Source organism: Maniola hyperantus, chromosome 19, assembly GCF_902806685.2.
Source record: "Maniola hyperantus chromosome 19, iAphHyp1.2, whole genome shotgun sequence".
Lineage (NCBI taxonomy): Eukaryota > Metazoa > Arthropoda > Insecta > Lepidoptera > Nymphalidae > Maniola > Maniola hyperantus.
This window is the reverse complement of record NC_048554.1, coordinates 2,869,224-2,890,208: the sequence shown is the minus strand read 5'-3', so window position 1 is coordinate 2,890,208 and position 20,985 is coordinate 2,869,224. Positions and strand designations below refer to the sequence as shown.

At 39.2% G+C, this 20,985-nt stretch overlaps 2 protein-coding genes across 3 annotated transcripts in view; one reads left to right on the top strand and one right to left on the bottom strand.

Annotated features, from left to right (window-relative positions):
- Nucleotides 1-5,708, bottom strand: part of LOC117991455 (dorsal root ganglia homeobox protein-like) — a 113,835-nt gene extending 108,127 nt beyond the window's left edge. Inside the window, exon 1 of the mRNA XM_069505100.1 lies at nt 5,681-5,708. Coding sequence (XP_069361201.1) covers nt 5,681-5,708 — 28 coding nt within the window. The remainder of the gene's footprint in view (nt 1-5,680) is intronic.
- On the top strand, nt 1,854-19,217 carry eEF5 (eukaryotic translation elongation factor 5). Of its 2 annotated transcripts, none has more exons than XM_034978851.2 (4): nt 1,854-1,946; nt 6,367-6,611; nt 8,748-8,949; nt 11,037-19,217. In XM_034978851.2, the coding sequence occupies exons 2-4, from the start codon at nt 6,403-6,405 to the stop codon at nt 11,106-11,108; spliced, it is 483 nt and encodes a 160-aa protein (XP_034834742.1). In that variant the 5' UTR covers nt 1,854-1,946; nt 6,367-6,402; the 3' UTR covers nt 11,109-19,217. The 2 variants fall into 2 exon arrangements, with proteins under 2 accessions (XP_034834742.1, XP_034834741.1); XM_034978850.2 differs by having other exon boundaries at nt 1,893-2,012.
- The last annotated feature ends 1,768 nt before the right edge of the window (nt 19,218-20,985 follow it).

Below are 20,985 nucleotides of genomic sequence, written 5' to 3'. Positions count from 1 at the left end.
ATTCTTAGCACCATTCCACGCGGGTATGATTCGCATAATAATTAGATAAGGTTAAGTTAAGTTTTGTTGTATCCATTTAAAAAATGTTTCGTTAACAAACTTCTGCAACAAGCACTGGAAGGGCATTCAACACCTTAGCGGTTTGTTTCAGAAAATATCTCAGTACAAGGTAGGTATCTAATCTGGTGCTAAATATTTACCTATACCTACACTAACGTTAATATATTATTATGTGCAGTGTCTTTATGCTTATAAAAGCTAGAGATAGATATGTAATGTAGAGCGCACTAGTGTAATATACCTACATAGTTACTTATTTAAAATTTCTACTTAACATGTTAATATTATGTAGAATCTTACATCACAAATTAATAAAATATGATACAGATAAAAAACAATATTAACAACAAAAAGTCCCATAAAAGGCAAAGGCAAACATTAAATTAATAGAGCAAATCGGTCCGTAATGACCCGTGCCATAATACAAGACAAAAATCTACAACAAAAGCGAGGCGACCGCAAGGGTTTAAAAGGTTTCTTCAATAAATCACTGGGGGTCGAAAAAACCCCCGCGTGGGGTCGACACAAAAGAGATACAATTACACAAGCATTGATGTAGTTATTATGGGGCGATTAGGTGTTTTCGCGAGTCATTCTGCCGCTGTTATTTTCTACGTCATTATACCTACTTAGATAATATTGGTGGCGTATCTACGAGTCGCGAATCGCGAAGCTGTTTGCTGAAGTGGCAATGAGTGGGGTTGGGGTGCACATATAGATCTTAAACCGATAAGTTTTAAAGAAAGAAGAAGATACCTACTGTACATATAGGTAGAGGTAGGTACCTACCTACAACAACATACAAATCGGGGCCGGTCAGCTAATTATATAACTTGGATACTTGAATAAAACATCTACTGTATAGGTACAATTTGTGATCGATAGGGTGCTGTCTAGAATTTAAATAGAAATGATAAACATAGGTAGGTATAGGTAAGCCGTGCTAGCCTAGTGGTTAAGACATCCGCCTCTTATTCGGGAGGTTGTGAGTACCTACCCACGCGTCTCTCAATTTTCGGAGTTATAACTAATACTGTAATAACTATACTAATACGGTAAAGGAAAATATCGTAAGAAAGTATTTGCAAGCCTGAGAGTTTTCCATAATTGTTCTCAAAGGTGTGTGAAGTCTGCCAATCCGCACCAACTGCTGGCTGAAAACATATTGAAGACTGAAGTGAAAACTAACTATAGCCCATAGCCAGAGCGAAGTTTAAATAAGAACTTCATGTTTAGCTAGGTTTTAGCAAGTACCTATTTGTTCTGATTCTGCTAAGTACTACTTCTGAGGGTTTTAGTAGAATTCACCAGCGCCATCTAGTGTACGTGAAATACTTATGGTTTATAATAGAAAAATTTCACATCGAAATTAAATTATAACAATAATATTGGTAAGATATAATAAGATAAACTTCGTATTAAATTCTTATTTTGATTAAAATAATAATTTAGTTTAAACAATAGTTTCTCATTTTATTGTCTATGTCCATAGTTTGTATAATCTATTTTTATGTAGCGGTGGCGGGCCGCGTCAATCACAAACTGAGATGGAGTGGCTGCCATCTTGCGGCTATATTCGTAGGCTAAACTGTCGGTAAAACAGTATTGAAATATTTGCTAAATTAAAATAAATATTACTCCATATGAATTTTGCTATTATTTATTAAAATTACGTCTGGCATAAAGCAATCGATTTTTAAAGATATCACACATGGTATAAACTTTCTATGAAATCGATTTATGCAATTTAGATTTTATTATTTATATATCCCGCCAATAAACGGCGGCTATTTGGCCTTGTTGAGAACCCCGCGACAGGAAGCGAATGATGAAGGTGCTACGCAGGCGCAAATTGACCTTTCGGTTGAAGAACCCGTCGGTCACATGTGAGTGTCGATAAATACCTTAGTTTTATCGTGATTCTGCTTTCAATAGTCATAATTACTATTTTCGTAAGTATTTTCAATGGTGAATATAAATATGTGAAAACAGCGCATTGTATCGGTGTGAAACATGTGAAAAATTCGAAGTTAACTCTAACGCGGCGCCGGCACATTTGACAAATTTGCTATTTTCCTTTCATGTTAATGAATTTGCGTGGAAAAATGTGGTTAATGCTTTTGTTTAACGATTTAAACTAAGCGCTTTGTTTGTGTGTAGCGAGGATACAAGGTTTTTATTGTTAAAAGTTATTTAGTGAGTATTCATGAACACAAGACCAAGATGTCTCTTTCAGAAGGCACATGTTCGAATACCACACGGCCAGATGTCATATCTAAATCCTGGTATCGAGCACGACTATGTCTTTTAGCTTCTCGGATATTTATCCATGTGTAATATTTACTTACTTACTATCATAATTTCCATTTCATACAAAGGTTTTCGCGTCGATGCACTAGGTGGGGTTAGGCTTAGGACGTCTGGATTTTCGCAGTACACCTAATATTTTTGTGTAGATAACGAATACATGCGTGACTGAATGTCTGCAGTGCCTGATTGATATAAAACTCAGTTTTGTGACAATTTCCACAATATCAGTATGTGTTTTTACCTCAATTTTACTATTATGTACTTTACTTACATGCAAATTTATATCTTGCCCTTTTCTTAATATTTCATACATAATCGTGTGAACCAACATATGACTCATAGTTTTAATAATAATTTGTGACTTTAATTTGTTACTTTCACTTATCTGTCATAATTAGCAAACAACACATCAATGTTGCATTCACCCACTAAAAGTGCTGAAAAATCAATGACAAGGACATGCATTTCTTTCATCATACTCAAGCTATAAAATAATTTGAGGAGCACATACAATTTTTAAGACTTTTGGAATAATCCATTATCTGTGTATCCTAGTCATAATATTGTCAATATGCTTCTTTAGATTCAATATTGTTCTATCTTTTATCAGTATACTAGCTGATGCCCACGACTTCGTCCGCGTGGAATTAGGTTTCTTAAAAATCCGATGGGTTGATTTTCCGGGATAAAAAGTAGCCTATGTCACTCTCCACGTCTTTAACTATAACTAACCTAACCCATGCAAAAAAACACGTCAATCCGTTGCAACGTGACTGAAGGACAAACCTACAAACATATGTTCGCATTTATAATAAGGGTACTCATTTTGTACATGTTGCCAATGTTCAATACAGATCATGTTGTTTATTAAAGGTGTGATAGCCTAGTGGTTAGGACCTCTGCCTCCTGATCAGAGGTTGGGGTTTCAATCCAGGGCATGCACCTCTAACTTTTCAGAGTTATGTGCGTTTTAAGTAATTAAATATCCTGGAAACCTGCATGCCTGAAAATTCTCCTTAATGTTCTCTGAGGTGTGTGAAGTTTGTCAATCCGCAGTAAGCCAGCATGGACTATGGCCAAACCCTTCTCATACTGAGAGGAGACCTGTGCTCTGTAATGAGCCGGCTATGGGTTGATCATGATGACTATATTATTATACATTTTCGATAAATATTGTGTTGAGAAATGATAGCCTAATGATTAAGATGCCTCATAAAGCATTCATCAGCAGTCAAAGTCAAATTATTTTTTCAGAATAGGTAACATGTTATGCTTACTGATGGTAAAAGTTGATATAGTGACATCATTCATGATAAGCTTGGCATAGTTTTGTTGTAGAAGCCTTATGCTTCCAAAAGAGTATTTGACACATCATCAATATTTTGTCACAACATAATACTTTGTTGCTTGTCTCTAACTAACTTGGCAACTTTGTAGTGAAAGCCCTATTCAGCTAAAACTTTGGATGCCTCCGCAGGTTTGGTCAATAAATCTGGATTATTTAAAGTAGGTACAGTACACTGCAGAAAATAATGTATGCCTTTAGAATGACATTTCGGCTTTGTAGAGCATTGTCTCTGTCACTCATACCTATATGACGTTAGGTCTGTCTCAACGACGGAGACAATGCTCTACAAATCTGCTATCTCCTAAAGGTTGATGTACTTTATTTTCTGCCACATACTGTAACTATAGAATTACTTAATCCAACGCTGGCTCACTACTGAGCACGGGTCTCGTCTCAGAATGAAACATAGTCCACCACCGCTGGTCATGTGCGGATTCTCAGACTTCACACACTTTAGAGAACATTATGGAGAACTCTTAGGTATGCAGGTTTCCTCACGATGTTTTCCTTCGCCGTTAAAGCACGTGATATTTAAAAAAAAATCTATGTGGTACTCATAGGCATCATCCATACTTAATATTATAAATGCGAAAGTGTGTCTGTCTGTCTGCTAGCTTTTCACGGCTCAACCGTTCAACCGATTTTGACGAAATTTGGTACATAGCTTACATCCCGGGGAAGGACATAGGTTACTTTTTATCCTGGAAAATTGAAAAGTTCCTACAGGATTTTAAAAAGCTAAATCCACGCGGACGAAGTCGCGGGCATCATCTAGTCTAGTATAAATCTTTGTATGTAAACAATCCTCCCTTTTTGAACCTCATTTTAAAGTTCACTGACACCAGAGGTCAATAACCCTTTTCACTTGCTCAATGTAAGTCACATTACTCATGATGTACGGGGTTAATGCCAAGGTTGTAATTATTAGATGATATCAGTTTATTGTCAACTGTTGAGGTTGTGTAAACAAAATAACATCAATACTGTATATAATGTAATATGTTTACTTCAATTAAGTTTATTTCTCTTAGTCCAGCTGGATCTGCCTACAGATTCGCTAACTATATGTCTAACACTGCATGATAGCAACTGAGCTCATTTGACATTTATTTTTAACTAGCTGATGCCAGCGACTTCGTCCGTGTGGATTTACATTTTTCAAAATCCCGCGGGAACTCCTTGATTTTCCGGGATTAAAAGTAGCCTATGTCTTAATCCAGGGTATAATCTATCTCCATTCCAAATTTCAGCCAAATCCGTCCAGTAGTTTTTGCGTGATTGAGTAATTAACATCCACACTTTCACATTTATAATATTATTAGGATTAGGATTTCATTGAAGGTTTTCTACAAACCTAAAGGGTTTAGGGTAAGGGGGTTTGAAAGGTTTTGTGCAAACAGCCATGTTGCAACTTCACACTGGACTACTTGTTTGCTTGTTCTGTTGCAACTAACATCATTCTAACAACAACCCTTTAGGAACAATTCATCTTCATCATCATCGTCATAAACCGATAGAAGTCCACTGCTGGACGACATGGGTCTCTTGTAGGGACTTGCATACGCCACGGTTTTGCGCCGCCTGAATCCAGCGGCTCCCTGCGACTCGTCTGATGTCATCCGTCCACCTAGTGAGGGGTCTTCCAACGCTGCGCCTTCCAGTGCGAGGTCGCCATTTTAGCACCTTGGGACCTCAACATCTATCGGTTTTGCGAACTAGGTGCCCTGCCCATTGCCACTTCAGCTTCGCAACCTGTTTAGCTTTGTCGGTTACTCTAGGGATCTCCTCATTTCTGATTTGAGAAACTCCAAGCATAGCTCTCTCTATTGCCCGCAGATACCATCTTACAAATGAACAATTTTGACCATCATTAAACGTATTATGTTACCTATTCTAAATAAATAATTTGACTTTGACTTTGTGTAATTTGAGCCCATAGAGTCGCAAGTACAGTTTGCATACTGTCCTTGTGCTGCGGGTACTCAGACATAATACACCAGTTCCGACTATGCGTCTCATTTCACAACTGTGACCTGGGATCACCGTACAGGAATACAATTATTATTTTAGTGATTTTTTTAAATTTATGTATAAAATTGGGTATGCAGCAGCTGGAATACAATGAAATAGGAATATGTCAATAAGATGAACATACTAGCTTAGCTAGTTTAACAGCTCTCTATCTTCACTTGGTATTTAATATTTATTATTGCAAAAATACAAGCCCAAGTTACAATGTTATTTCAAATACTACTTGTAGGTACCTACCTACGGTCAAATTAGCTAAGTATGATGTGCAAATAGTAGTTAAAGAATACAATCTGTACAATCCATCAGTCATCACACATCATTATTGATTATATCTTTGATGAGATTTGAGAGGATAATAATAATTACTAGGAATAATAAGAGTCACTAGGCATCTACTAGGCAAGCATGCTCCATCTTAGGCTGCATCGTCACTTGCCATCAAGTCTGATAGCAGCCAAGCACTAGTCTATAAATTAAAAAAATATTTGTAACACAAAAAAATTATGAATAATTACCACAGAACAGTTTAAAATAGAAGTAGTTGGTACTCTAAACTCTTGCATCATCAAATAGTGGTTTTTAGAACAGTAAGTACAATCGCAACTTTTTGTCAGCAGATCACTCCACACCGTAGGTAAAGCACCGCACACACCATGGGTGACATCGAGGATACACACTTCGAGACCGGGGACTCCGGCGCCTCGGCCACCTTCCCCATGCAGTGTTCGGCGCTCCGCAAGAACGGATTCGTCATGCTCAAGGGCCGTCCCTGCAAGATCGTCGAGATGTCCACCTCCAAGACCGGCAAACACGGCCACGCCAAAGTGCACATGGTCGGCATCGATATATTCAACGGCAAGAAGTAAGTTCACATGTTTTAACATCTCCACTCCGTAACAGTGCGTGGAGCGAAGCGGGCGCGAAGCCGCGTCCAGGATGACTGCACAGTGCCCACCTATCTGTCGCTGCTGTCAGCCGCGGCATATGGTAGGGGAGCCCAAGCGGGGATTTTGGGATTTACTCGAGCGCGTCAGATTAAGGCAAGGTAAGTTAATTAGATGCAGAAAAGTGTGCATTTCAATAATCTGACAATTTGAGCGTGACATGAGGAAATAGGACATTTTTGAAAACATGTACGCTCTCCCCACTAGCATACATCATAATATAACCTTTTTGTCTTCTAAGCACCTAATCTTCACAAACCCAATAGGTCCCCACGACGCTCGAGTAAATCCCTATTTAGCCTTTTGGGCTCCCCTACTAATACGGACATGTCCGATAGTTTGTTTCTGCCTTTATACTACCTTTTAACCTAACTTTTTAAATTTAAAACCAAATAATCCACATCTCATCAAATGATGCGAGCCCATAGAGTCGCGAGTGCGGTTCCGTACTGTACTCGTGCTGAGGGTACTCGAAAATTGATCGCCAGTCCCGACTATGCGTCTCATTTATACTACTGTATATTGGGATCACCGTACAGGGGCACATTTATATCATCATCATCATCATCGTCAACCGATAGAAGTCCACTGCTGGACTCTTTATAGGGACTTCCACGCGCCACGGTCTTGCGCCGCTTGAATCTAGTGGCTCCATGCGGATTATATCACACTCCCATAATTTTATACAACAGTACTAAAATCAGTTGGACATGGAATTGCACTTATTGATAGGACATGGTGTTACTCGTTTGGTTTTTTTTCTTGCAGTATTAGTTCTATAAATCCATCCAGTACCTATTTGTCTTGTGACTTATGATATGTATATATGATATATGACTCGTTAAGATTTCTATCCAGTTCTTACCATGATTCTTATAGTTTTACTAGCTTATGCTCGCGACTTCGTCCGCGTGGACTACACAAATTTCGAAAGGGGTTGAATTTTCAAAAATCCTTTCTTAGCGGATGCCTACGTCTTAATAGCTTACTGCGTGCCAAAATTCAGCCCAATCCGTCCAGTAGTATGCGCTGCGCGTTGATAGATCATAGTCAGTCAGTCACCTTTTCGTTTCATATATTATTTAGATACGGAATACAATATAGATCCCGCGCAAACAAATATTCGCTTGACGCATATTTAAGACGTGGCATATTTTGCCGCATAACAGCTCATTTATTATTCATGTTAATTGTACACCTACCTCCTACTTCTAGGCTACTAGTGGCCCCGATTCTCTAGTCGCTCTCTAAACTACATTTAGAATATCTGCATCCTGTTCTTTTTACTAATGCTAAAAAAGGAATGGAACATGACTCACATTTAAAGACTCTAAATTTTAGTGCACAATACAAATTTAAACAGTAGGTTCGCGAGTGCGTGCTAAAATCACGGGTTATACTATCTAAAAATTAAATTTAAAACTGTCAAACTGTGTCTGTCCTTTTCATATTACATTAGTAAGAAGAGCATGCGAATACTCTAAAATTAGGTTGTGCTCAGAATTAGCCCCATTGTTTGTCTTTGCACTGTATTTAATGTAAGAACTTTGTCTGCATTTTTAATGATGACTAGCTGACCTGGATTTATTGTAATGCTCAATATAGTTGAATTTGATATGGCGTGTTAATGGGTCACAGCAAAATATGATGTGATGTAGATATTGTTTTAAATGTTTTACAATATATTCAATGAAAAAAGCAACTTTTTTATCTAAATATATAAAAGGAAAAGGTGACTGACTGACTGACTGATCTATCAACGCACAACTCAAACTACTGGATGGATCGGGCTGAAATTTGGCTTGCAGTTAGCTATTATGACGTAGGCATCTGCTAAGAAAGGATTTTTGAAAATCTACTATCTTCTACTCCTAAGGGGTACAATAGGGGTTGACTGACTGACTGATCTATAGACGCACAGCTCAAACTGCTGGTATCCACTAAGAAAGTATTTTTCAAAATCCAACCCCTAAGGGGATGAAATGGGGGTTTAAAATTTGTGTAAGTTGCGAGCATGAGCTAGTGTTTCTCATAAAATTTGTCTCAATCCCCAGATATGAGGACATATGTCCCTCCACCCACAACATGGACGTGCCCCACGTGAAGCGTGAGGACTACCAGTTAACTGACATCTCCGATGACAACTACCTTACACTGATGGCCGACAACGGCGACCTGCGCGAGGACCTCAAGATTCCGGACGGCGAACTCGGCGCCCAGCTTCGCGCTGACTTTGAAGTTGGCAAAGAGTTACTGGTGAGAATTTACACATCCATATGGTGATCCAGTCAATAACAATCCTGGAAAATCGCAGAAAAATCTATAGTAGCTGACAGGCGAGATGGCTGTCCCCTGCGCTAAGTAAGGGTGACGTGCTGGGGCGTCCCCCCGCATCATACCCTGATTGTCATCTCAACCAGTCGTGGACTATAGTTCTGAGTATTTAACATCCAAAATATCATCATCATCATCTACAACCGATAGGCGTCCACAGCTGGACATAGGTCTCTTGTAGGGACTTCCACAAGCCATAGTCTTGCGCCGCCTGAATCCAGCGGCTCCTTGCGACTCGCCTGATGTCGTCAGTCTTCCAACGCTTCGCTTTCTGGTACGAGGCTGCCATTCCAGAACCTTGGGACTCCAATGTCTATCGGTTTTTCGAACTGTGTGCCCTGCCCATTGCCACCCGCTGAGCTATGTTGGTTACTCTGGTTCTCCTAGGAATCTCCTCATTTCTTATTTGATCACATAGAGTAGTAGTAGATCCAAAATATACTTTTATCAATAAAGCAATGGGTCCCCAAGGGTCCTTTATCAATGTCAATTACTGTTATCAATATAATGTATGAAAGTTCGAGTATAGAGTCTCTGACACATTCTTTAGTGTGTTGGTGCTAAATCTACTCGTAAATTATCATTCTACCCTCAACCTGGGCTACTGCTTATATTGCTAGCTATATGGATAATTTGGATTAGAAGACATTCACCCACATCACTGAACTCTCAATCTAAAAAATCTTCTGTACTCTATAGATGGTTTTTGTGAATTTTGATTTAAATGTAAGACCGCGTAAAAATTGTTGAAATGTTGCAATGTAACAATTGTTCGAGCGAGTAAATCAATAGTCAAAATGACGTATGAGGCGCCATATTGTCAACGAAGCGTTTTCGCGGGATATTCAAATAGTATTTTTGTTTTCGTTTTTTCTTGCACTCTAACTAATGGAACAATATCTAGACAAGTGTCCGCTATAGCTTAACTTAACTGAAAACCGCTGCCGTGCCTATAGCGTACGATAGCGTTATTGTCGTAGCTAACAACGGTTATCAGCTAACATCTATGACGAACCACCTGACAACGCAACGCTGCCAACTGGCAACTGACAATGCATTGTTTGGTTTTTTGGTAACTAGAAACGCAATAATTATGCCTTCTCTTTCTTTCTTTCACTGAAAGCTGAGAAGGAGCGGTTATTGGCTACCGGCTTAGTAACTAAGAACTCGATAAACCAAAGCCGACCTTATCTCTATTACGCTAAGGCTTAACTGTACAAGTACTTGTCCATTACACTTTGATCAATCAATCTTGATACAGTTAGCCTTAGAGTAATAGAGATAAGGTCCTCTTTGGTTTATCAATCTTCGTGAAATGTTTTTGGTTAACTGGATTGTGGCAAAATATTCGTGCAGGCGTCCACTATAGTTTGAGCTATGTCAATGATCATTATAATTAAACTTTGCTGCTATGAACTTAAGGTTGTGATTACTTCACGATATTCATGAAAGTAAAATTGGTTTTATTTTAGTGAATATGCGCGCGCTAGCTATACAGACGGTATTGATACGGCAGCTAGCTTAGTTACTACAACGGAAACCGCTGCGCGTTGCGCATATTAAATTAGTTGAAACACAACTCTGATACCGATATTCGGCAACGGTTATCAATATTGGTATTGAAACTAAATAACTGTTGATTAACCGTTGCCAGAAATAGCCAATAACGCCCATCTTTATAAAATATACATTTTCTATAGAGTCCTTAGACATAGAGTGATTAATGTAGAACAGTTTTTTAAAACCTGTCAAATACCCTATTAATATAAACTTTGCGCGCGACTTGTATGTTAATATGTATATTATGTAATGCTCGTAGCGTGCGCGTGAATCACACAGTTCGGGCGCGCAAGACGTGTAGACTATGAGAATTTATGTTACCTTGCATGATAAATTGCAGCAATGTGGGCGGCCAATTCTTTCATTGCATGTTACGTTTCACCAGTTTATGCAGCATAATAATATATCATATTTGGGCATATATCTTATGGGTTTTTTCCTTATTCCAGTGCACTGTGCTGAAGTCTTGCGGTGAGGAGTGTGTGATCGCAGTGAAGGCAAACACGGCTCTCGACAAATAAACCTGCAACAGCATTTATAGGGTTATAACAAACATATAATTTTTTTACAATCAAACAACTCTTACATAAATGTAAAACATAATATTATTATGTATAATTTAACTTAAAATATGACCGTTTAACGCCGGCCCGGCATCCACGTTCGCACGAACCTCAGTGGCAGTTCACGACAGATAAGAAACTTTAACATACATGTGCCTCAATAACTCAACAGGTAAAGGAGTGGACTGAAAACCGAAAGGTCGACGGATCAAACCCCGCCCGTTGCACTATTGTCGTACCCACTCCTAGCACAAGCTTGACGCTTAGTTGGAGAGGAAAGGGGAATATTTGTCATTTAGCATGGCTAATATTCGTTTAAAAAAATATCACCTTCAGTGGCAGGCGTCAAATGCTACCTACATTTGAAGCTAGTTAGGCGATGAAACGACTATTATTCTTTGGTTTAACGTCACCCATAGCCTAATATTTGACATATCATCGATTCAGGATCAAATCAAGGGTTCCCTTACTCTAGTTCACTTTGCCCCTAGTCTAATATTTGACAGATGTCGATTCAGGATCAAAACTAGTTTCCTCACTCTAGTTCACTCTGCCTACGTGGCGATCTCTGCGAACGTTTAGTAAAGTGGCCAGTAGCAATAAAGCTTGCAAAAGTTTTTCTTGCAAGAAATTTCGTTACTTTCCCTTGCAAAAAAATTGCAGAAATGGATTTTTCAGTGTATGACTTGCTAGAGCTGATTGCATGTTTTATTGCTTTATGCACACATGACATAAAACTAAATAGCGAATTAATTTATTGCGAACTTAATATAAGTAATGAGTTATATAGACATCCCATAAATAAAACCATGTGAATCTTTGGAAATGAATTGTTAAAAAAAAAATTGAGATTTTTCATCATTTTTTTATTTTTATAAAATCGATTTATTCGATAATTTGTCCTTGCCCCAAATCGTAAAAAAAAAAACAATAAAGCGAGTAAAATTTTTATTTATTTGATATAAAAATAATATATAAAAAAATGAATGTTGTCCTGCATGCGTTCCTATATCATTCATCCGATTGTGATGAAACTTTGTACAGTTGTTATTGGCACTTGAAGGAAGGTATGTGACATAGTACAATCAACGCATGCCGGGCGTCGGCTACAGTGCCAACCAACTTATCTGTTCCGGTGACATCGTCGCTAGTGGCGAATTTGGTATCGCCGCATAAGAAATTTACGAAGGAAAAATGGAATTAATAATTGATGCCCGCGACTTCGTCCGCGTAGATTTTAAAATGGCGTCTGATGCGGCTTTAGTTGCAATTTTGTCTACCTGAACGGATAAGTTGGTGGCGTTGTTATTTTGATATGAAATAGCCATCGTGCGAGCTCGGATGTCGCGTCGGCCGCCGGAACTTCTCGTTTGTTTTGTTTTGTTTGTTCTCTTTTCGCTTCCTACGTCATATTACGTTGCGAGCCGCCGGAAGGAAAAACCTGAGTGGTTTCAGACTATCGTTTTTCTACGCATTTTACGCTCGTTTAGAATTTAGTATATACGCTTCTAGTAAAGCGAACACGCGTGCATGCATACGGCATATTCGCTGGAACCAGTGGGTTGGTCTGTGGCAATATGTATTAGCGTCTTTCGCAGCTCGTACCATGAAGTTGAAGTAATGGAGAGTGCAGTTCCAATACTCAGTTAAACAAAATACTTACTTATCGCTATCCCAGTTTGACTAACCAATCAGAGCGAGAGATACGCTAGTGGGATTCGATCTCGCTCGCTCGACAGTCGAAGTGGGATAGCGATATGTAGGTTTTGCTTCATGTAGGCGTATACGAGCTTATAAGCGCGTCTACGCTCCTGCGAGATGCGTGTGTCAGACTGAGGCTCAAGTGGGAGCGGTAGCGGTTGCGGCCAGCGTGTAAAACAAACTCTTGATATTTACAAGAAATTGTAAGACGCACGGACGTGTCCTATTCGAGAGCGGGTGCCGAGCGGCATGGAATGTAAGGTATCGCGCCCTCTGCCCGCCCCGTAGGACGCACGCGCTCCTACCTGTACCGCAAGCTGACAGAAAGCGCACGTATACGGGCGTAAAAAAAGCGAACAAAAAACGCTTATCTTTAACCGCTCCAAATAGTGACATCGGTGTGAAGTCCAGTGTGGTGGACATAATTGTTCTACACGGGGTCCATGCGGCCCTGCGAAAAGACGAACGCAAACCGGAAGTTGTTTACCATACTTTAATGCTAAATTAATTAATACATATTTAAAAAACAAGAAGAAAATAAAAAAAAAAGTTTAAAAATACAAAAAAAAATAGAAATAAAGAGAAATTCTTGAATGTGGGTGTGTGATTGATTGTGGTGTTCGCTGACATGCGCCGCTCGCTTTGGCATAAACACGGCATCTTAATATTCATTCATTCATTCATTGATCTTGTCTTGTCTATTCATTGTCTTGAGTTGAGTCCCATAGTGTAGGTTTTAAAGTTAAAAGAAAAACATGAAAAATAAAAATAAATAAATAAATAAGGTATATCTGTCGTTATAGACTTACTTTAATGTTGATCTTACGTTAATTTACTTGAAAACCTACACTAGGAGCTCAGATCAGTAATGACAGCATGTTATTTGACTATTATTGAAAATAATATTTTTCTATTAATAATTTGATAATTTAAAAATCTAATAATAACTTTCCTTATACGACAAGGCTCACATTTGAATGAACGAGCTGTGATGCCCTAAAGCGGTGCAGCGCTGGTCAGCGACTTCCTTTAGTCCTTTGACGGCGTGCCGGTAACGCCGCGTACCCTTCGGCCAACACTTGCCATCTGTTCAAATGACTCCGTTTCTGTATCAAAAATAACATATAATATATTCTATGAGACGCCCTACCTATATGAGTAAGTGGCTCGCAGCGATTCCGTCGTAACTCGTATATCAACTAAAAACAATGATAATTTTACTAAAGTCATTTAATCCGTGACAAATCGTTGAAGTTTCCGATTAGTCTTCTAAATTAATTAGCGACGAATCGAACCAGCTTCATTTCTATAAGCCCTTGATGAGATTTACGTATAGGTTTTGCATTTCACGAAGACGAGTGGCTCATGCTTGTGTTTAAGTCGTAACGGAATAAGTAAGGTGCAATAAATGTGTGCGTTTTTTGAGCGCTTGCTCGCGACTGATTGATCCAACATGCACGCACACTTAAGAAATGCCCATGTAAACGACGTAACCACAAGTAAATTCGTCTTCGTGAATTGCAAGAATTCTGTTGCATTCATTTCATTGAATTGCTGTATTCGTAAGTCGTAGCGACCATTGTGGCTGACACCAGCCTATTGATTTGACGAATCGTGCTTTTTCGTCGCGTCGAGCTGCTCCCTCGTGTAGATCCTTCGTCGCATCCCTGTACGGTGACTCAAGACTGACCAGTCACGCGAAAACTATCACTTCAGTCAAGACTGACTCGCATTTTTAGACAAAAATAGTTTATTATTGTATAAACTTAGCACTACGGTTTAGAAATTGTGTGCTGGGCCCTTATTCTATGTGGCATTCTAATCGCATCACGCTCGTAACTGCCACTTGTGATGTTAAGGTAGAAACGTACAGACGGTTAAATAGCTGTATTATAGTATAATTCATCAAATCCAGTGAACGAAAAAGCATAGAAACTGTTTCTACTTTTTAACAAATTGTTAAACCACTAACTCATATCTGTTAAATATACGTAACTCCAACAAATTAAATCAGCGTTAATTACTACAGCCCTCTGATTGGTTCGTACTGCGTGCCATGCGGCATTGGCTGATACAAATTGATAGTTTCGGAGTTGAAAACGAATTAAAGACGCGTGCAGTAGAGATTATATGATGCACCCACCATACGAAAGAGATTTCGTTACGCTACAAACTACAATGGAGTGTGCGGAATATTTCTATGCTTTGACGTTCACTGATCAAATCGTACAGCAATGTTATGCGTGCGCGCACAAGCAATATTAACGTATGATAAATCGAGGTGGCAATTTTTTTTAATGACTGTCGATCACTAACCGCCCATGCGTTTCTCTAACTTATAAGTTATTTTATGGAAAAGAGGAAAGGTCTCATACTATTGGCGAAATAATACGTTGTGATGATTTGGGAAAAAAACCATATAGCAAAAAGTCACAATGTTGTATGTAAACTTCAACGGGTTGGGGAATGAACTTAAATTCGTATTGACCACACATTGAACTATAGTCGTACTTCTAGCACAAGCTTTACGCTTAGGGAAGGGAAATGTATAAGTCATCAAGTCTAGTTTTAGAAAAGTTACGATTTCAAGGTCGCAGAGAATCAGTGCCCTAACGGCCTTTGCTTGCTCTCTTTGATTTGAACAAATGCGCTTTGGCGAGGGCCGCTGTAAGCTTCGAACAACTTTACACACCTCAACAACGTTGTTCAAATATCAAAAAGCTAATGTCAAAGCAAAATGGATCTGGGCATGATTGTTTTAAGGTATGAATTTGTCTGTACATTTATCGCCAACGCCCCAAGCGGAAAGATCGTAATACAAAAATCTGTAGTATTGAAAAACTAATCCTTTACACTAAGGTACCTAAGGTCCATTTTAATCTGACATAGTTTTTGTTGTATCAACGTTATTGGCGAAATGTGCAGTTGTACTAAGGTCCTATTCTGATTAGTCGGTGCAGCAGCGGTATGACATCAGCACGCTTGGATGTCGAAAGCATACCGCGCCGCCTCCACTTTCGCACATCCGTAAGGCTCTGTAAAATGCTGGGCATGCATGCAGAGGCGCGGTAAACCAAATCTGTTCCGCGCTTACCGCACCAATCAGGAACTCTCCATAGAAATATAGGCGCTCGGTAAGCTTCCGGTACCGCGTATACCGAGCGTGCTGATGTCGCATCGCTGCTATAACGACCAATTAGGAAAGGGCCTTAGGATATTGTACGCGTATACAGCTCGGCCGTCGATCAAGCAAGTGTAGTTTCAGAAGGCCAAGGGTACCCCACCTGTATGCCATGGGTGTTATCGATTTTAGTACCATCAGATTGTCAAAGACGATATGATATACGAAAATATTATGTAAGAATGTAAGGTAAGGCCCTATAGGAGAGATATTTTTTTATACATTACAAGAAAATTTCTTACATTGCCTATTTGTAGTTTAAAAAAGTAATATAAAATCTTACAGAGGGTCTATTCGGACAGTCCAGTCTATTACCCGCACCAAAGCGGCGAAAATGTCGCCAGGCCAATGGTCGTGTCACAAATTACTAAAGGTTGGAATTCCTTGTTGCATTATAAACACGCTGCATATGCAAATCGCAACGTCACTGAGTATGACGTTACGCAGTGCGTTTGCGCGCACTAAAGAACTGGGCACCTCGGTAGTATTCGACATTTTTGTGCATTGCGTCCATGCGCTTCGTTCATACGCATCAAGGATCCCCGTAGTAATACGGTGGCTGGGATGTGGTTTGCAACTTGCTTGCGACTAGTATTGATCATGTTCTCGACAACCATTGAACGGGACTACAAATTTTAGTATAACGCTTGCTAATAAAGAAATGAAAAGAGCGGCGTTAATCATTCCATCGCACTTGCACAATATACTTGTGCATAGTGTGTGAGTGAGAAGGAATGATTAGCTCCGCTTCGTTTCGATTCGTTTCTTTACTAGAACGAGTGTGTGTAATAATGCATTGACGTTTCCACACAGTGCCCGGCGACATGTGCCGCTTATGGGGTTGTGGTTCTGGCACGTTTGAAAGAACTTCTGACTTAGGCAGTTCAACTATAACAGGTGAAAATATTATTTTCTCAAATCGAAAATGTACATTCTCCACGAAATTGCGCATAATCGTTATTGTTGGTGATGTTTTTGTACTTGCAGCTTGTAATCAAGTTTTTTTTTATTTATAAAAACGGGCTAAAGTATTTGTAAAGGCATCGATACGTGGTGTAAAATAAAATACTTTAGTAATGAGAACAATATTTTTCTTTATGAAATCTTTTTAACTGCGTATGAAAATCCTTTATTTTTAATCACTCCTATTCTGCTTAACTGGTATCGAAAAATTACCAGTTCAATTAATTATTTCGTTGGAATAAGTACTTTCTTAGGATATATTTTAGAGATATTACGTTATTAAATTTTAATTATTTTTACAATTAAAATTGAAGCTGTATATAGAAGTTTGCCCGTCGCGTTTACACGGTAGGAAAAAGACGTTCAGGAAATTTTTGATATTCCTTCGACTGTATAGTTCGCATGATAGTAAGGTACACGCACGCACGCTAAAATATCACCCGTATTCACATTCATTACTATGAGGTCTCACAGGGCGCAGTGTGGATTCTACCAATCAGACTACACTGCGAGACCTCATAGTAATGATTGTGAATACGGGTGTAAGACGTAAGTGTGTGTCTGCGAAACTTATGTTAGTTAACGTTAAGGAAATTATCGATATCTGTGTTCCTTATTAAATAAGTTGTTCGCACGAAAAAAGGGGAAGAGATGTACCTACGCGCACGCAAAAATTTGTAGGCGTTTAAGTTTTTTAATTGATCGAATCAATTTAACAGTTTGTAGATATTGCAAAAATCGACCTACAAAACATTTCCTATATTCAATACATTTAGTCGTTTAGTTTCTAGTCTATTTGAATCATAAAAAGTTAGTACATAAAATTGTATATTCAATTTTTACAAAACCTTGCCCCTTATTTTTAAGCTGGTCAAGAATCCGACCTTACATCTCGTCGTGTGACCTATACAATAATCCTACCGTGTCAACGTGGCTATAAATCATTTTTTGAACAGTTCTATGGTCTAAACTACACAACTGAGATTGTATCACACCCAGTTTTGCAAAATGTTGACTCAAGCCTGGTTAAGTACACTTTGCGTCAGGTAAAGGTGACCTTGTACCTGCGAAGTGGGTGATCAGTATACCGTTCCACTGAGACGGCTCGTGAGGTAGCGTGCAGGTTGCGGGAGGGTGATAGTGACAATTCCTTTTAATTCCTTTCTTCTTCGACCTGTACTCTCTCGCAACCCGCGTCCTACTTCATGAGCTGTCTCAGTGAAACGGTAGAGCTATAGAAAGTAACTTTTGCAAAACTCATAAGAGTGAAGCCACACGATGCGTTGCGTTGGCGGTGCCGCCCCTGAACGGTGCCGCTGCGTCACCGTACATAGAAATCGCTGTACCATGCCACACGATATGTTACGACGTCGTGCATATCCGCATCGCACGCGCAACGGACATGGGACCAGAGAGACGAAGCGGGGAGGGGTGGCGCGTTGCAACGCAGTGCCAGTATGGCACCCAATACTCAAATCCACAGCGGTGCGGCGCCGAAACGCACCGGTAACGCATTGAGTGGCCTTAGTCTAAAGCAGATCCACACTTGCGCACGCGCACAAACCGTGCACACAATGCGCAATATAGTGGATGTCTCCCTTCGAGGGTTTGCGAGCTATTCGCGTGCATGTTGTACAGGTTACGGCATGCACATGTTCGTGACTTTTTGGCAGTGAATACTAACATGATATTAATATAATATTTGTGTTCGCGACATTCAAGAGCGTTCGTTATGTTCTATGCGCGTTGTGTGCACGGTTCGTGCGCCTGCGCAGGTCTGGATCCACCTATAGACCATACTGCAGGCGTCTTGTGTAGTCCAAAACAAAATCCTACAGCTTTGTCATGATTCATGACAATTAAGTGTTTTATAATGTAAGTAAATTAACTTTGTTTTTAATTTTTCACGGGGCAAGGGTTGGCTCAAAATCTGAGAGTTGATATTAAGTAGGTACAGAAGTTGTATATACGTAAGAATTTGGGTAGACGGATGTTAGTTGTAAAACTTCAATAATCCATATTTGTGCAATTTTTCTACGTGTTTATTATTATTTAGTTTGTGTCAATGTGCGAACATTACCGAATTAAAATAGCATTGACTCTTGGATGAAAAAAAAATATAAATGTGAATGCAATATTTAATAACAATCTGTCGAATTAAAATCTGTACAAAACAAACAACCGTGACTTGTGATTCCATTTTTTGTTTTCGTTTTATCATATTTTTTTGGTTGTTTTATTAGCTACTTCCTATTGGACTATACGGATAGTTTCTGTAACATTGGAAATTTTAAGAGGGCGTTTCCACTAAAGCGGAGCGGGATCACACACGTATTCAGATATTGCTTACGTGCCTACTCTGGATCCGAGGTAATACGAAAGTTTTCGTACAAACAGTACTACGGTATTTGAACGGAGCCTAAAAATAACCTCAATAAACCGATTTCAGCTTCGTTTCAGTGAAAACGCACATCTGGAATCTGGATTAAAGTGGAGCCGATGAGCTGCGCTTTTTATATTAACTCGTACAGATGTGCTTTGAGGGAAGTCGACGCATTTTAAACTAAGTGGTCGAGTTATCTGTCCGTTTCGCTCGCACTTACAGGTCGTAGGTAAGTGCGAGCGAAACAGACAGATAACTCGACGACTCAGTTCAAAATGCGTCGACTATATCGTCCCGTAAGTATACATGCCACAATGTCAAGAAATTGTCCTGTTCCGTCCGGCACGAGAAACATACGTTACAATGATATGGCCTTTATTTAAGTATAATCAAGATTATTATTGATAAACTAGCTGATGCCCGCGACTTCGTCCGCGTGGATTTACGTTTATCAAAATCCCGCGGGAACTCTTTGATTTTGCCATTGCGTGATTGAGTAACAAACATCCAAACATTCACACGTTTACATTTATCATATAGGATTAGGAATAGCTGATGCCCGCGACTTCGTCCGCGTGGATTTACATTTTTCAAAATCCCGCGGGAACTCTTTGATTTTCTGGGATAAAAAGTAGTGTATGTGTTAATCCAGGGTATAATCTATCGCCATTCCAAATTTCATCAAAATCCGTTCGGCCGCTTTGAGTGATTGAGTAACAAACATCCAAACAACCACACTTTCACATTTATAATATTATTATAATTACTAGCTGACCCGCCCCGACTTCGCTCGGGTGGAGTATTTCAGATTGGGAGTGTCATCGTGAAGCCGTTGCTTGATACCTAAAATATCAATTCATTATCAGAAATTCTAAAATTTCCACGATTTAGGACTTTAGTACTTTGCAGCATCAGGATTGAGTGGTTAGGATCCGAAGTTCAATGATGTAGCCTATGCTTGGTACCTAAATTAATTTTGCATCATCCGCAGTTACTGAAACATTATAGTTTAGGAGTTCTGTACCCTACATCATCAGGGTTGAGGAGTTGGGACTTGAAGTCTGAGAATAAAGTCGTTGCTTGGTACCTACAATATGAATTCACTATGAACACTTCCTGAATCTTGATAACTCAGGCGGGCAGTAACCCTGCAGCATCAGGATTAAGGAGTTGAATCCAGAATTTTTTATGTGACCACCACGAAAGCTTTTTTTGTTGATTTAAAAAAAAATTGCAAATCGGTCCAGAAACCTCGAAAAAATCGATATAGAAAAAAGAACCACCTCCTTTTTGACAGTCGGTTAAAAACCGATGACCTTGAAATATTTACGGAACAATCTTTAAAATATCCCCTTTCTAATAAAAAAAAGAATGAATGAAATCGGACTACGCGTTAATGAATTACAACTCCGTATACATTTTAACTTTCATCCCCTCTCCTACGGGAACCATGCTGAATTTCGGGATAAAAGTATCCTATATTCTTCCTCATAGTATGACCTCAAATCGTACCAAGTTTCATTGGCATACATTCAGTAGTTTCAGCGTGATGCGCGGCCGTGATACAGACAGACAAAAATGAAAAAAATTACAGTTTTGGGTTCAGT